Source organism: Pocillopora damicornis, chromosome 2 (genome assembly GCF_964200805.1).
Source record: "Pocillopora damicornis chromosome 2, jaPocDami1.2, whole genome shotgun sequence".
NCBI classification, from domain to species: Eukaryota; Metazoa; Cnidaria; class Anthozoa; order Scleractinia; family Pocilloporidae; genus Pocillopora; species Pocillopora damicornis.
The window spans coordinates 26489246-26506970 of NC_142671.1; the positions used below are offsets into that span (position 1 = coordinate 26489246).

The 17725-nt window shown below is 39.0% G+C and overlaps 1 protein-coding gene across 1 annotated transcript in view; it reads right to left on the bottom strand.

The window, feature by feature from the left end:
• Positions 1–15503, bottom strand: part of LOC113669956 (uncharacterized) — a 53663-nt gene extending 38160 nt beyond the window's left edge. The window contains exons 1-20 of the mRNA XM_089192937.1: positions 15437–15503; positions 14624–14919; positions 14213–14357; positions 13325–13589; positions 12236–12581; positions 11853–11991; positions 11078–11382; positions 10701–10839; positions 9699–9997; positions 9321–9462; positions 8045–8488; positions 7115–7449; positions 6286–6421; positions 5689–5984; positions 5220–5358; positions 4024–4340; positions 3434–3566; positions 3016–3338; positions 1926–2058; positions 1108–1400 (exon numbers count right to left, since the gene is read on the bottom strand). Coding sequence (XP_089049063.1) covers positions 1108–1400; positions 1926–2058; positions 3016–3338; positions 3434–3566; positions 4024–4340; positions 5220–5358; positions 5689–5984; positions 6286–6421; positions 7115–7449; positions 8045–8488; positions 9321–9462; positions 9699–9997; positions 10701–10839; positions 11078–11382; positions 11853–11991; positions 12236–12581; positions 13325–13589; positions 14213–14357; positions 14624–14919; positions 15437–15503 — 4692 coding nt within the window. The remainder of the gene's footprint in view (positions 1–1107; positions 1401–1925; positions 2059–3015; positions 3339–3433; positions 3567–4023; positions 4341–5219; positions 5359–5688; positions 5985–6285; positions 6422–7114; positions 7450–8044; positions 8489–9320; positions 9463–9698; positions 9998–10700; positions 10840–11077; positions 11383–11852; positions 11992–12235; positions 12582–13324; positions 13590–14212; positions 14358–14623; positions 14920–15436) is intronic.
• Between the last annotated feature and the right edge of the window lie 2222 nt (positions 15504–17725).

A 17725-nucleotide genomic window follows, 5' to 3' on the forward strand; every position in this document is an offset into this window, starting at 1 on the left:
TAAATCTCCCCCATAATCAATTTACCCATTCCATCAATAGGGAACCTCCCTGCCTTCAAATAACAAAGTGTTAACTATTTCTCTCACGATGTAGTGACTTCTGATGTGGAGAGTGACATTCAGACCGCATACTTCTTCTTCATTCTTCTTCTTCAAATCATGTCACCTTTTCAAGCAAGTTCGGTCTGACGAGCGCTTAGGCGCGAAACTCAGAGTCACATAGAATCGATGCGTCCTCTTTAATTCTTTAACTTATGTATACTTAGCTCTGCTACCACAGCATTGAGCACTTTATGCCAAGGTAGACTCTACCCCCAAATTCATTTACATATATATATATATATATATAACTAACTGCAGACAGTACTGTTTCGGCCTTCTGGGCCTCATCAGTGCAGTGCTGATGCTAGGATGGAGGTAAGGCTATATAGCCACCCCAAGTGATCCCACACGTGTGGTATCATCTAAGCCATGCCAGATATATATATATATATATATATATATATATATATATATATATATATATTTAATCATGAAAAGCTCTTGTCACTAATTGCAAGGATTATCCTGTAGCAAGAGTCTCTTCCTAAACTTTACCCTTTTTTCAATTCCTCTTCAAATTGACCGATGTCAGCTGACCTGTCAAGCATTTGCGTTAGTAAGGCGCTAAACGATAAGTGGAGTAGAATCAGAAGTGTTAGAAGAACTTCAGTGCTAAAAAATAAAACTGGGAAAGAATTAACATATAAAAGCTAAGTCGAAACATTAAGGAGACTTCGCATACAGTCTTGGTCGCTAATCGTGGACTCAAGGTGGTCTTCCCACGTCTTATCATTTATTCTAGTCTTTTTGATACTAACAATAGAACCAACAGAGTGCAACTGTCCTTTTTAAAGCTTTTTTTTTCTGGAAATTGTTAACGTACAAAGCAGTGTAAAGTTTCTTGGTACGGTGTACTAATAAAACATTAGTCATTGTAGCAGCAAGTCTCACCCATGGACATCTATTGATGCTGCAATACTATAACACTTGAGCAAATGTGCAGAAGGAAAAAACTTTTTGGCCGCAATGAATTCATGATATAATACAACGTTAAGTAAATCGTACCTTTTTCTCTCCATTTTCTGTATAATTAAGCCATTCTGACCCATCCCCGATTGCATATTTCACGTAGACGGCCCAAGTATTGTAAGTGTTATCCCTTCCTTGCATAGCAAAGGCCGTCAGTCGTTTATTTTCCAGCCCTAAGTCAACTTGAATAAATGGGTCCCAGGAGAAACTAGCCAAAAACTCATATCCGTGGCGTAGTCGAGAATTAGTAGATCTTGAGATAGGAGTTGATGTTTTTATTCGGTTGCTGTTGATCTCACCATGCTCCATTCCCAATGGGGATGAACACTCTAAATGAAAAAAGTTTATCAAAAGGCGAGGAGGAATTCGTATTTGCAAAAGATCCAATGACGTTGTAAGACAAATACAGCGTGGTTAATATTTAAAGGAAAGTGATGAAAGGATCCACTGATAAACAACCTGAATCACCCTGACTGGAAACCTCAACGTAAGACTAACAGAATACAAACTCGAGACGAGAAAACGTGAAGTTAGAAACATCAACTTACTATTGGATGGGACTGGGTGTGTCAAACCTACGGCATGACCTGCTTTCAAGGCAGGCGCTAAGGAAGCTAAACTTCTCAAAAAAGGTCGACAAATATTGTCAACATACTTAACATAAACTACGCAATGATAAGAACGATTTAACTAACAATCACAGCCAAGTCTCACAGCCAATACCATCAAGAAAAAAAACTGACCAATCCGTTCAAACGAAATAGACTGATAATCAACTCCTCGATTGACTCTGACGATGTGTTCCACAGTCCGCGTCACACAAAAGGATCAATAGAAAATGTAAAAAAAATCACCTTCGCAGCCTTTGAGTTCCAACTTCATGCATGGTCTAAAATGCCACTGTTCAGGAATCACTCGAACAAAACGGGCGTGGAAACTGGTGACCTGGCTCTTTGGAAAAACTGCATCTGCATTTGCATCATATGTCTGTTGTGCAAGCAAAAAAAAAAAATGTTAAAAAAAACCCCATGTCGCTTACAGAGTAGGACCATGCTCAGCAACTACACGAAAAAAAAGATCATCGTCTTTTCATTAGGCACTAAATAAAATTTAGCGTCCATAGTTTAATGACCAAGAGAAAAAAGAGAAATGAATGATGCAATAGTCAATATTCCGTTGGAGGTTCTTCTGTTCAGATTTACTGCTAAAGATTAGGGATGATTTTCCTCTTTAACACTTCTCGTTTTGGAAAATGATATTGTAAAGGTGTATTTAAGAGTGGCTGTATTTGATAAACTAAGCAGCGTTTCTAATAAATGGGTCACTGAGCAGTATCTATTCATAAGTCAAAACTGAAATCGGTGACCAGCACTTAACACATGTAGATTCAACGGTCAACCGTCAGAGATTCTGCACCATTGAGATCCTCTTCCGTTGGTTCTGGGCTAATTTCATTGTCCTTCGATATGATACTTCTAATAAATATTTTTAAAATTCGCCTAAATCCTCATAAGATATCAAAAAAATATTGTAAGGTCCTCCTAAAACTTTTTTCCATCTATCTTTAAACCATTAACATTTTATGATTAACTTCTAAGAATTACTACGATCTGATTTATCTTTATAATATCCCCCCCTAAATTAAACATTAAAATCACAAAAATAAAGGAAATGATCACCCCCTGAAGAAGCTCTGGATCAATAATCAAATTCTCCTTGTCAGCACCTTAGGAAATGCATAGAGAAAAGTATGGAGAATATGCCTACTGATGCTAAGTGATAAAGCGTTCAGCTTTCCATTGTTTTTATTCAAAGGTATCATCTACTATGATCACTCCGAGACTTCATATGTTGTTGTATGCCATAGCACTTGCACCTAAGATTTTTGAGAGAAGTACATACGAAAAACGAACCAAATTTGAATTATTGCTTTGAAAACTTCACCTTGACGACGTCTTCCTCCTTGTGATCAATCCAGTGATCTCCTAGTATGCTGTATTGAATCGTGTATTGTTCCACCCAGGCTTCCTTCTCTAAAACCCCTGCAACGATTCCTCTGGTCAAAACTCCAGTGACTTGATGAAGAATTCCCAGATCAATTTGCAAATACTCTGAGGCTGAACTGTTTTCTGCGCACCAGCCATGTTGTTTGCTTGAAATGAGAATGCTTGCACGCCATGGCTCAAACCCAGGTCCAAGAAAACTTGATGCTGTGTATCCTCCATTTTTAGCTTCTTTAAGACTGAAGCTCAAGTCGTTTTTACAACCTACACAGAAAAAAACCAAAAGTGTATGTTTTGATTGTTACTAGGTTATCAATATAGTGACGCCTTTTGAACAAAAGAAGATCTCATTGTTTTACCCGTGTGATACAGCTCCATTCTCAAACACGGCCAATTGTTCCAGCTGTTTACGATAATCCTGATCATCTTCGCGATAAAAGTTCGTTCAAAAACGGTTCGGAGTAATGAGTCACCACTGACACTTTCAAATTGCTGAAAGTCAAGAAAATGATCGGGAAGGCCTTCTATTACTAACAATTAAACAAATCGAACCAGAGATAAGTTTACGAATTTAAAAGTCACTATAATAGAAGCAATCAAAGGTTTGCAAGGCATTCATTAAGTGCTGATTGCAAGACGGCACCAACTTCATTCGTTTTTCATATGATCATATTTTTTTGTCTTCTTTTGTCTATTGAGTTGTTTTACAATAGGATCAGGAAGACCATGCTTTTATCTCAAGAAAATTTGTGATTTGTCCAGCATATACTATTTGCAAACTGATTCCAATGTATTCATACTTAGAAGACATTGATAGATCTAGTGTTGGTCTTCAACAAGTTCAGACGCAAAAAAACAACATGAATAAAATTGAAATTTCTCGAGTGAAGTTTACTTTTTACTTGACTACACCTCCTCCTCCCCCAGCCCCCCCTCCCCCTCTTCCTACCTTTGCCACTCCATGTATCATGTAATCAGTCCACTTTCCTCCATTTCCGGAGTAAGCAATGTAGAACCGTTTTACTCCTGAGCCCGATGCAGCGTCACCTTGCAGCCCTATTTTGACCAAGTTGTATTGTGTTCCTAGATCCACCTGCAGATATTCATCTTTTTTGGCAGCAGCCGCACACCAAGAACCACTTCCAATCGACCCGTACAACCTCGCTGCATAAGGGTAGTAACCAGGTTTCCAGCTTGAGGCGGTCATAGAAGAATTGGCAATTTTGTCGATGCGCTTAACTCCCACCGTAAGGGCAGAATAATCCCCTGGCAAGAGACGACATAATCATACAACTTTGCACAAGTCACCGATAAAATAACTTTTTAGAGTGTGGGATTTGTTCTGAGGCGCGGAAATTTCCTATTTCAACCTCCCTCTCCACTCAGGAGTGGAAATGGGTAACAAACAACGGTAAGAGACACCTGACCGAGAAGAGTAAACATACTCCTGGTCGCTGTATGTTACAGAAACAGGGGACGAGTGCTTGCAGATGAAGGCAACTTGATATTTTAAAATTAACCATATGTGAGTATTATTCCAGAGAGACACTGAGTGATGTCTACTGTTGCAGTTTGAAATTCTAAGTATCGATAAATCCGGTCTTGAACTTATTTTTGTCGGATATGGTTTTATGCGCTGTGCATTCATTCACAAGTGTGCATTCATTCACAAGTCTGATCTAGGTAGCCTCTTTAGCGCTCACATTATATCATCTCATGGTCACACATCAAGCATCTTTCTGCCAGTATTTATTCAAGTTAGTTCAAGATCAACCCCGTATCAGAGTTTCACTATATATTCAGCGGTAATTTTAGGAACTAAACCTGGGGACATACGACTGATGAGGATTGTTAGAAAAGTTTTTCTCTAAGGGACTTAGTAAGACCAAGACGTAGTGTAAGTGATATGAACTTGGCCCATTTACGATTCCAATTTCAAATATTAAATTGTTTCATTTTTAATAGTTTTCAAAATCCGTCTCCTTTTTTAACTGAATTTATGGTCTCAATAACTTTATACCACGAAATTCTCAATGGAATGTAACGCAACAGTAGAAATACCAAAATAACAAGGTTTTTGGTCGCTATATCCTTCAGATCATCCCTGGCCTTCATATCATGACAGATAGATTGTCTTTCACAAACCTTTACATCCATAGACCTCAATACGAGTATCCCTACTTCCGACATAAGCTAGAAGGCTAATTAGTAAGTAGCGTGCTTCTACAGAATACGGCAAAAAAAATCTCCTGATGCTTCTTCTGTTTTTAGTTCCATAAAAAATCTGAGAAGGCAATGAAAAGAGAAGGATGACAAATATCAATAATCTCAAGGAGAACCTTAATTACTAACAGATCAAGGAGCCTTTTCGCATTGCGATTTTGGGATGGCGAGCAATATCCAATATAACTTCTATCAAGAATAACATGCACTTACAGACTAAGTGGGCGGCCTAACGGGAAAATATTTGGATCGAGGTCATGGAGGCACATCTGCTTCCATGGCTTCCAAAAAGTGGCTTATGGGAAAAGGGAACCAAAATGAGATTCATCAACAAAAAAAACTTCCTTTTTAGAAACAAAGAAGATGAGAACGTTTATGTCAGGTTACTCACTTGTTCGCGAGCGTCTTCAATCCAGTTCCTCCACGACCAGCCCTCCACACTGTAGGATAATTTGAATTTGGTCACAAAGCCACCACCCCCAGATTGTATGGCCAATGCGGTAAAACGCTGTTTGTAAGCCCCAAAATCAATCTTAAGGAAGGCGAATTCATCCGCATTTTGTGGTAACCAATAATAACTATTTCTGAGCCTTGCTTGATAGCCATAGTAATATGAATAATAACTGGAATGACGAATGGCCGAGTTTCGTATTAGTCTTGATTCCATTCCCAAGGGAGCGGAACAAACTATGATTAAAAAAAAACATGATTAACAGTGACATGTGTATTGATTTGGAGAAGTTTTGCTTAAATTCATTTTATGTCGACTTTTTGCCCCACTATCTGAACATTAGCTATATCTGAAGGACAAACCACAATTATAATGAGCAAATGATTAAGGTGAAGTAGATGGGTTCATGATCTCAGCAAACAAATTTACAGTAATCTGATCTAATGATCGAAACACATAGTCAGCTTAATAAGTTTGTATTTCGGGCCGCTGGATTCAACAGTGTACTTGACTGTATATCCCAGTAGAAGCACACACCTTTAGTTCCCAAGAGCTCCACCCGAAGACAAGGCAAGTTAATCCACTTCTCAGGGTGAAAGCGAATAAAGCGGCCGGTAAACCCGAGCAGTCTGATTTTTTTTCTCCAATTAACTTCATCATTTCCGAGAAATCTCTGAAACAAGAAATCAACAGCGAATAGTAAGCGACCATTAAAATCTTCGTCAATCGTTCAGAGTGCGCTTAGTCCAATTATTATTATTACTGTTAGCAAAAGAAGAAAGTATTATTCTTTATGATAAAAACCAATTTTGTTCAATAGATGCTACGCCTTAAAGGAAAATTACGAAAAGGTGGTTTCAACAATCCTCTCTTGTTTAAGTTCCTGTATTTGAGAAATGAAATCAGTGACTATACGAAGAGACCTCAACATTAAGACCAACAACTGAGAGACTTAAAAGACTGTGATAAGAGTTAGGTAGTAACCTCTTTATATTAAGTGATGACTGCGAAGTAACGATTGCTTTTTGAACATTACAAGCATATGAACAGGCCCCTTTTATTACGCATTCGGCACCAGCGTTTCCTCGGCCGTGGAAAGTATGAGGTCTTGAAGTCCAGCACTGATATTAGTGCCAGACCCCCGTCGAAGCACTCACTGATTCGACTCAAATCTTCCCGAGGAAGGAGAAACGAGTGTCTTGCAGGGTTGATGATGAGGGCCTGCTCGCGGGCTATGAGCTGATTGCGGCATATTTTTTCTGTTATTAAGGAAAAGCAGACGCGCTGTCTAAGCCTTGCCAGGCTGTAAATCCTGAAACAAAATTAGCTTTAAATAAGACATTTCCGTTCGGCTGATTTTACTCACAATAGGTTGGCTGGTTTTCACATCGGTAACAAAAGTCCAGTTTTCCCGGTTGGCGGTAAAAGACAGAAAGAACTCGGTAACCCAAGCAAATCCGAGCTTATCGGAGGACAGCCGATGTTTACCCTGGATAATAATACCAGTGATTATGTGTTCGATTTCCACGTCAATTTCCAAATAAGGCTGAGCGTCGCTCCGTGCACTACACCACGCTCCGTGGCCTATGTTCCTGTCCAGTCTCCCATAATGTGGTAGATGTTTGGCGCTGAGCCAAGACGAGGCAGTGATGCGATCATCCGGGATACGATCCGAGAACATTCCCAGACCTTCTTGACTGACTAATGCACAAAAGAAGGAAATAAACTATCATTGGCATTTTACGGGGACACAGTGTTTGGAAAAGACAAGAGTTTGCAAACTATGACAGCCACAATAATGCCGATTTGTGCTTTTTAGTTATACAAAGTATACGAAGAAAGAGGAGGCGTGGATAAAGTCAAAGCTGTTTTGTCTAATATTGTTGGTTGTCAATGTTTATCAAAAAATCGTTTAAATAATACAAATGCATCCTTCCTTGAGCTTTTGCTTTGCAATCACTTGATCTTCCACATTGAATAGGAACGGAGTAAAAGTTATTTGAATCTGAAATTAATGGGAAATGACAACTCTTTCTAAGGTCGTAGCAATTCACGTAGGTATCATGCAACGGTTTTGTTACGTTATCTGTGTTTAATCTCGTTCCTACACTGACTAACACTAAGACAGTCTGAGGTGAATTACTCAAGGAATTTTTCACGAGTAACAACATAGCAACCTTTGCCCTCGAGCAGCGTCTGCTGTCACCAGCAGACGATCGGTTTCCTTCAGCATTGATATGGTTAAATTTTATCAATTACGATGTAATTAATCCAGATAAAGAACTGACAATCAAACCTATATCGCTTATTTCAACTTCCACCTCACATAGGCTAAGCGATGAATTGACTTGCAGGGCAAATATGGTTACAAATCTGCCCTCCACTTCCGGCACACAGGAAACCAATCTGGATTCGCCTCTTGAGAAAAAATGGGACTGTCCACCACACGTCGGGTTTCCAATTCCTCCTCTGTTCTGTATAAAGCCGACTCTAATTGATAGTTCTGTGACCTCTCGGTAGTTTTTGTCGCCAGGGTTTACTATATATACTCCTGTTACGGTCTTCGTTGACCGCAGATCGACTTGCCACCAGGGTATCTCGGTTTCGCCGGTAAATGAACAGGAACTGGCCGCGTAATTAGTTCTGTTGCCATCGATTGCAAGCGCAGAGGTGTCTGTCAGATTTCCAGATTGAGATGTTGGACGACCAATAGCATCGTTGTTATTGACAACAACGTAACCTGTAAAACGAATTAACTCAACTTTTTCTTAAATGAACATAATTGAACGCCTCCACAATACGTCCCTATCATTTTCCAGCAATTGTTTCTTGATATCTATAAAACCCATTCTTCCTGTCAACCTGTTAAAATACATATAGGTGCTTTACACAGAACGAAAACAATAAAAATTTCTCACAAGTATTTACAACAGTTTCACACTGTAATTATATAATGCGCAACCAAATCCCGGAGTTGATTCCCATGCTCGCTCGACATGATTGAAACCGACTGCTTCCCTAAGCAATTTTTTTGGCGAGCGCCGCTCGGAACGCGACGACCTAATCGCAACATACCTGGTCTTTATATTGGAATCCCTACATGACGGATATTGGGAAGAAAAGTAGATTTTATGGGCGAAAGGAAGAAGGGTAGAAATAATAAAGTTCTTGCCTTTCTCTCACTACCCTCTACTCATTCATTTCCAACTAAATCAAAGAGAAGTGCTTGGTAAACTGTGGCTACATTATAACGCTGGCGGGCGCTCCTTAATAAAACTCGAGAGAGTCTTAAGGTGATAGTTTTATTCCTAATGAATTTGAGAGCCCACTAAAGAAAGGTGAACACCCATGCTGGAGTTCAGTTCTCAAACTGTTACAAGATACCGTTCATCTATGCCAATTAAACTAAAAAGACCGAGGAAAGATGACTTGCTCTTAGAAATAACCGCGATCACCACCAGTCTTTGGAATAGTTCAAGTGTGGATCAATCAGTTGATCTGCTGTCTCGTACTTCGAATTCCAGGGCTGAGAGCCACTGCAGAACAAATTACAGGAATAATTATGTACTTACGTTTGCAGCCATAAAGTTCTAATCTAAGTCCAGCGTATGCAGACGTTGAATCCTTCACATTCAATCTGATGTACAGAGGGATGACGTCCCTAAGTAATTCGTGCTTTACAGTCTTGGTGGAGGGGTTGTTTCCCTCAAAGATCTGTTCAAAAAAATATATTCTAAGGGCGAAAGTATTTGATATTCTACAAATGTAAACTTGTATTTTCCAAAAATATTTTTCATCTATATGCCAGCAAAAATATCAATGATTCTGAACGATGTAATACTTGACTGAAAGACAGTAACGGCATGTACATGCATCAATTGACCATTATCCCCTCCTTCCCTTCTGAACTCGCCAAATTTTAATTTTATGAAAGTGGGACGTTAAAATACCTTAACTCTTCCATCTTCTCGATAATCCACCCAATCTATGCCGTCGTAACTGTACGAGAGGGTATAGGACTTGACTAGATTGCTGTGCACGGCTTGTGTCGCCACCCCTGTAAGCGTGAAGTCACCACTCCCGAACTTTACTTGAATGAAAGGAGAGTTAGAACGATCGCTTTGGACCTGCCATCCGCTGGCGCCATTAAGCCGAGCTCGGTATGGTTCATAAAGACTTTTGTAGCTATTTGCTGTTACGTCTCCGTCCCAAATTTCATGTGCTTCCATACCTAAAGGATTGTCACAAGCTACGAGGGAAAGTCATCGAAAGATCCTAAGTCTTATGATGATTAAGACAAGATAGAGCCGGTAGAATGAATGTACTTTCAAATTACCCTCTATCAACACAAATCCCTTTCAAAAAGCTTTTGCGGGTGTTTTTTCGATCACTTCCCCCTCCTCTGTGTAAATAAAGGTAACTATTCTGTTTCACCGTGCTTTCTGTTACATGTTTCGCCTTTATTTTTAATCTTCAAGAAGACATAATCACAATTGGACAAGCTCTATCACTATACACTTAATAAAAGCTCTATGAAACTGTGTATGTTGGTTTGCGCCCGTATTTGTGCTTAAGACTAAATCCGGGCCAATTTAGTCTGTTATAGTGCTGTGGTTATGAGAGTTGCAGGGGCAAACACTTAGCGATGGACAACAGATCAAAAAGATCAAAAAAACGAAGTTCGAGGCCCAGCCAAGATCATGATGTTGAGCTCTTGGACAAGATCAACAGAACAAAACCCTATTCAGAAACACGCGCTGGCACCACAGAATGGCTAAGGAAACCTGGCAAAATGCTGGGTAACCTTTCAAATACTTGCATTCCATCTTAGAGAGGTGGTAACCAGGCTCCTAGTTACTTCAGAAAATACAAAATTGAGATAAAATGGACAGCCAGCCTCCTCCAAAGGGATTATGATTCCCCTAGCCATGATTTTATGTAAGAAACGTTACCTGGGCAGCCGTAGAGTTCTATCCTCAGGCAGATAGCATTATGCCACGCTACAGGTCGGATGCGGACAAACTTGGCAACAAAAGGATGTACAAAGTTTTTTATCACAACTTCGTGTTCATTCACGTTTCCATCAAATATCTATGAAAAAAAGAGCCTTTGAGAAGAGGAAGCAAAGTTCTATACTTTGGTTGGAGCTCCTCAGAGAGGGAATTCAATCAGTTTTTGCGACCTTAAATTTCACTACTGATAAAAGGGAATCACTCTTTATGGGCTCAAAGGCTGTTGATGTGTTTATAACCGTTGTTGATGTGTTCATACTTACATGCGTCTTTCATTTTTATTTTCCAAACCATAGTTTTATGACATCATGGCTTACCTCGACTGTTTTGAGATTCGTATACTCTTTCCATTCCTCTCCATTTTGGCTGTAATTAACCGAGTATCTTGCCACCCAACCTCTCTTAACAACAGAACCCTGCGTTCCCAGTTGACGAACCATGCGAACCTGTGGAAACTGGATCTGAAGATACTGATCTCCATCATTCGTTGCTGAGCACCAGGCTCCGTGTGGATTATACAACCGTGCCAGCCAGGCTTGATAGCCTGGACCCAAGTTGGTGGAGGCGGTCATAGCCTTGTTAGGGATTACGCCTGAACCGGCACCCAGGTCGCCTGTGCATTCTATATAGAGAGAAAACAAAAAGCAGAGATATTTGAGCCAGTTGCACAAAGCTTAGGCTGACTTCCTCAAGGTTGGACGCAATGATATCAAGGACAAAAATCAAAGGATTGATTTTGCTCATGATTTGTGGAAAATTCATGCTGCTAAGTTTGACTCCATCATTATCCGTGCAGTAACACGGACAAAATATTACGTTTGTGTGTCACAGACGTCTGATATAATATTCTAATTGTAAGAACGGTATTAATACAAAAAGCGAGGAGGCAAAATCGTGAGTAGAAATCGTAAAAATCTCAGAGATGCAATCTCGCCTTTTGAAAGACATGAAATGTACAGCACATACAGCACTCCCACGTGATTTTTCATGGAAACCAGGGCTACCATTTGGAACTACTCATCGGGGATGAAAAATTTAACTCTCAGAGCTTCTGGTCACTCCCAAAGGGAGAGTGGAGTTAGTTTACTATACCTTTGCAACCGTAGACCTCCACACGCATACAGGCCTCTTTCTTCCAACTTGTAGGCTCTATTCGAATGTAGCGAGTGATTAAGAGACTTGTTATTTTAAGTGTTACCGTTGTATTGGCATCATTATTGGCTTCAAATATCTACAAAATGGATGAAAATAAAATTCATTTGAATGCTTGTTTGGGCGAAAGTGTTCGACGACAAACTTTTTTTCAACCAAAAATACCACTAGTTAATTTGAGATAATCTGCTTTATGCTCCCATTTAACAGATTCTAATCGACCACAAAGGTTTCAGGAGCTTGATTTATACAAGCAGCTTCTCACAAAGCTGCAGTGTGATTGGGTGAGTTCCAAGGACTCGACATGTTATTAGCACACATACCTTGACATTCCCTCCTTCGTGGTAAGTCTTCCAAAGTTCACCATTGTCACTGTACTGAAGAGTAAACGATTTTACAAAGGCTTTAGAACGAATTATCCTTTTTTTAAAACATACATGTCCAGAAGAGTTGAGAGTAACATTTCCTTGACTGTTAACGGATGTAACATTTTCTGTTTTAACAGATGACATATTTCCACTTGTGAGGTTCGATGAAGAGCTGTTGATCGTGGTAACGTTTGGTGCAATAGTAGTTGAACTGTTTTCACTTGTGTTATTCACTAAAGCTACGCTAGCTGACGTTCCGTTGGCGGCGGTGAGATTTTGCTCCCCTTTCATTTCTTCAGAACTGCTTTAGTGTAGAGAAAGATACTTCACATTACTAGAGAAAGCACTACACCCATCTAACTAACTCATCGCAATGTGCTCAACGCCACCATTTCATTGAATTCATTGAAGAGTAATGAAACTCCGAGTGGTCTTTTTATACAGGAACGGTTGAAAATGTCAACATAAATGTAAACTTCACCTCTGTTTTCGAGAGTTCCTTCAACTGGCTTTAAACGGCTGAACGCATGCAGTTGAAGACAACTACACTATTTATGTGCTGGTTCCCTAGAGATAAGACTTGCAGTAAAATTTGCCGAATTTTTCTAGTTTTTAAAATGCCCTCGGTAGTGTTGCAGATAATTTTTGTATATACACGATTCATCGCGTTGCTCGCTGTACAGGAAGGAAACTCGTAGTGTCACGCATTCGTGTCACGGCACCATTTATTGACTAGTCCTATTCTCCCCGCGGGCCACCCTCTAGAATACCTGACAGATTTTTTAAACGTAACTGCCGCGCTAAGAACATCACCAGATACGGGTCCAAGTTTGTATGCTTTGGCGGTATATCAGGCTTGTTTGATGTATCCATGTTTAATTTGGCTTGACTGCATCTCGCCAAATTACGGAACATGACTGGACCAAACGCTCCTTAAATGTCGCCGTACCAAAGAAGTAGGTATGTTAAATGCGCGAACCATCAAAAATCATGAGGTAGAGCGGTTTAACTGACAGAAAAGCAATAAAGAATAAACTCACTTACCTGCAGTTTATTTTTTTCTTCAAAACAGTTACCCACTCGTAAAGACGATTTCCTTGCACGGCTATCATGCTGACCTGAAACCTGTTTCCGAGATCAATCTGGAGATATGACGATATATCAAGCTTTCCCTTACACCAGGAACCATTACCTGACGCGCGGTTCAGTCGGCCATGAAATGCCTCAAAACCAGCTCCAAGGTTTGACGATGACGTCATAGATTTATCAGGAATTGCGTCATCCGCGATGCCAAATGGGTTAAAACAAGCTGCAACGAAACGGACTTCATCGTATCCAAGCAAGATTTCTAACCACCCACATTATTCTTTAACGACCTTTCAATGACTAGCTATTGTGTTGTGGTGTGAGCACTGTTCGATGTATTTTTGTGACATCACTTGATAGACGTGTCGTAAGTTCCTTGATAGACGTAAGACATAAGTTTAAAAAATGTTGGACTACGGGTAGTCCCTCTTTTTCGGCGAACTTTTGTAGTGGGAGGAAAAAAAAATAAGTGAGAAGCTCTGGGAGTACACACATTTCGTGCATCTCGCTACCAGGATTCTGCACGGTGCGCTAACTTCTTTTTTTTTTTTTTCCGCCAATTTATTTACTGGTGCGACGGACTGTGCCGCTAAATAGGGACTCCTCGTCATCTAATATTCTTAAAACTTTTTTTTTTACCTATCCTACATTGTTTTCCCCCAAAACACGATTAAGTTTTCTTCTTAATCTCAAAATGATACAGAAAAACTTACATTACAAAGAACCTATAACACGAAAAGAACAACTTAATCGGAATGCTTTTTCCCTCTCATAGATAATTTTTTTTAGCTCGTTTGATGTCGCTTTCTTCTAATCATTTCTTCATGGTTGGCTTTTCTTACTTACCTTGGCATCCATATATTTCGAGGCGTAAACAAGTGTCATCAATAGACCGCTTGGGGTAAATTCGAATCATATTTGCAATAACTGGAGAGGAGAGATTATTCATCACAATTTCCCTTCTGTCAGCTGTATTATTGCGGATAAATTTCTGTCGAGAATACAGAATTGCAAAGCAAAATGAAGTCATTCATTTTACAACATGAAAGAGATAACGGTACGGCTTCTGTCCTAAAAGTAACTTAAAAGGACCTCACGTAGAATCCCACTAAAGAATGATACCCAAAACATATATCCGATTGGACTGTTGATCTCTTGTGGCTCCTGATGACCTTTAAGCTGTTGCCTTTGCTTTTAAATGAGCTAACAAAGGCTTTGTTAATTACCGGATCGTTAACAGTAGGATTTGACTCTGACCTTGATAGTGCCGTTCTCGTGGTAGTCGAACCAATCCAGTCCTCTGCTGAAAGCCAAAGTGAATTCAATCACAAAGCCTCTGTGGGTGCCTTGATTCGCCACAGCAGTGATGTAATGATTGCCATTAAACTGAATCTGAAGCCATTCCTGATCGCTAACTTTACCGACACACCAGCCAGTTACTGAATCGTTGATTCTGGCGTTATAGTATTCCCAGTGCGCCGTTGATCTGGAGGCTTGAAGAGATTCTGAAGGGATTTCAAAGTTTTCCATTCCCAATGCAGAGTTACAGTTTTCTGAAAACAAATTTCATTAAAATGGATGAAACAATCAGACATTCCTGGCTGCGCATGTTCAGTTTGACGATAAATAATGTCAAAATCTTTGAATGAGATTTAACACATAAGTTATACCTTAGGAACAAACCTCAGGAAACTCAGACAAACGGAGAATAAACAGAGCTGTATTAATATGTTTCAAAGCCTTTATATCACCAGATTAGATCGATAAGAGTATTTTCTATTTTTATCATAATAAAATTGATTTCACTTGGAATGCTCTATGCTTCTGTGTTGAGGACGACGAATTTTTGTCACTTCAAGGATTCGGCAGCAAACTAGAATTCCATGGTAATACCAACCTTTTTTTCGATAACACCCAAGAATATTGATCGCAATTTAACACTGTGTTGAGAAGTCTTTCGAAATTTCCAACCATTTCTTGGACTGAAATGTTCAAACTCTCAACCAGTTTTTGTGGGCTCCCCGCTAAATAAACAAGGGCCGGCAGATCAGCTGCAAGCGAGTTTGTTACTGATAATCTCATCGCAATTATTCGTGCGATCTTCTTTGACCCATAATGGCATCGAGATACTCTCCATTGGAAATTGATTTGGCTGATATGATCAACAGCCTCGTGGCGCTTAAGTGGTTAAAGGTTTGTTCCATTTTTGGGGGTTGTTAACAGCTCCTCCTAAACTTAATGGAGATCTACTCTTGATTTAATTTCAAAAGTCTCGCAATTATTTTATAAAATATAAACCCCTTTGAACGAGACAAAGAAAACGTTTTTCCTTGACGTCAGCCTTGTTTCAGTGCTCTTAAAGATGATTGGCAAAAATCAGTCATTGAGCACCTGTTGCAAGTTCAGTTTATTGTTTAAAGATGACATAACGCCCTTTATTTAGAGACCATGAATTCCTCTCATCTTTTTCCTTCGCCTTAAGCTTTTGCCTTAAATGCCGTTTCCTCTCCCATGAAAGATTACTCATTATGGATATTTAATATTTTGTATACAGTTAGAAAGTTACCAGTAAATTGAAAAGCACTTCCACTTTCGATGAACTGCAAAAGACCATAAAAGACATTCTATCGTTGAGATACCTTCTAACCTTGCGTAACATTAGAATTATATACCTGCCGTTTTGAAGAAGGCAATGCTTAAAGCCCTGACGGGTCATTTCCACATACTGTGAAACATACCGTTCTAGAGACTTTCCAAAATACCTCCTATCAAGATATAACCCTTAACATTCCCAGATTGTTGACGGCAAGCATCATGAAAATAAGTACTTACTGTTAACACTAAACTACAGAGGTCACATGCTGACTTCAGAGCAACGAGGGTGATTTGACCTTGTCGATGATAATAAAATATTTATAACATATAACATAAGCATAGTCTGATAAACTTTTGCGCCGAAACCCCTCTAATACTCGAGTAATCTAGTCAAATTCGGGATATAATTGACTTAAACTTTTATTTAGGGCAGAGAAAGCTGCCGGTGACTTAACAGTTTTGGATTCAGAGAATCCAAATTGAATTTCATTTTGTATAATGAGGTAAGGCCATCGCTTAATTCCTCACGAAAATAGATATAACTAAATCTTACCATGTACAAAAGTGTAAGAAGCACATAAGCATTCTCGTTCCATAAATAATTCCGATACTTTGAGGACATGGCAGTTTTAAGCTGATGGCCAATTTCTTCTGTTAGAACTAAGAGAAACGAAACCATAAACTAAATAAATCCTTGATTAAAATTTTCAAATATATATATACATAAGATAACATCGCAAACTAATAGTAATATAGCGCCTGTACGCTACTGCCATTCAAAGACGTTCTAGAGGAGGGCGAGTATTTTTGGAAAACATCAAGGATAATTCTGATTAAATGACGAGTTTTAGAATGAACTTTCAGTCTGCATTCTTACAAAAGACCCAAGAGACGGGAATAATAATAAAAAAAGACGTTAACTCTTGTAAACGAAGGCAAAGTAGTTTGGAAAGAGTTAAGTGTTATGTCACCATACATAAGTTCGTTCAGTTACGATCGAATTCTTTTGCTGATTTTGAAATGTAAGTTAATACTGTGAGTAAGTTATAATTTTAATTTAGGTTCCTACTTTTGTTTAATGTTTAATGCAAAAACTTACAAATCATGACGTCGCAAGAAAAAGTTGATTTTCTACGGTTACTTACCGATGTACTGTTAACTTGCGCTGTTACGGACCATAGCTTTATACTAACGGTTGAAGAGGGATGTCAAATATAAAAGTGTTAAATTTGTTTTGATCTAACAACACAAATACAATAACTATGCACCCACCTTGATTATTATTTGCATTAACGACCGTTTGGAGTTTAGTTGACAAGAACGAAAAATAATGTTACAATAAATTTTAAAAAATTTTTTCTAAAATTTATCCATAATGCATTCGAAATTCATTCATAAAAAAGGCTTGATGGCAAATGAAGATGGCTGTTGCATGGGAAGAAACTTATCATCTGCCGCTTCTATTAAAAGTTTCCCCGTGGGCGAATAATTAAGTTTAACAAAACAACAGATAAACTCATTTGTATAAAACGTCAGTAAGGGGTTATTGATGATTGTTAGGTAACAATACTCTTCTGTTTAAGTCACATTAAAAATTTAAAAGTCGAATTCCTCCTTGTTTATTTACTAGTCTGACACATAACACAGCACTCTATAACGAATATTCTGGTCAACTTAAATTTTATTTGGTGTTGTGTTACTTGTGTTCCAAGATAGTTCATCTTGCTCGCTTAGGTGGCCAATTAGAACTCGGGATTAGTTTCA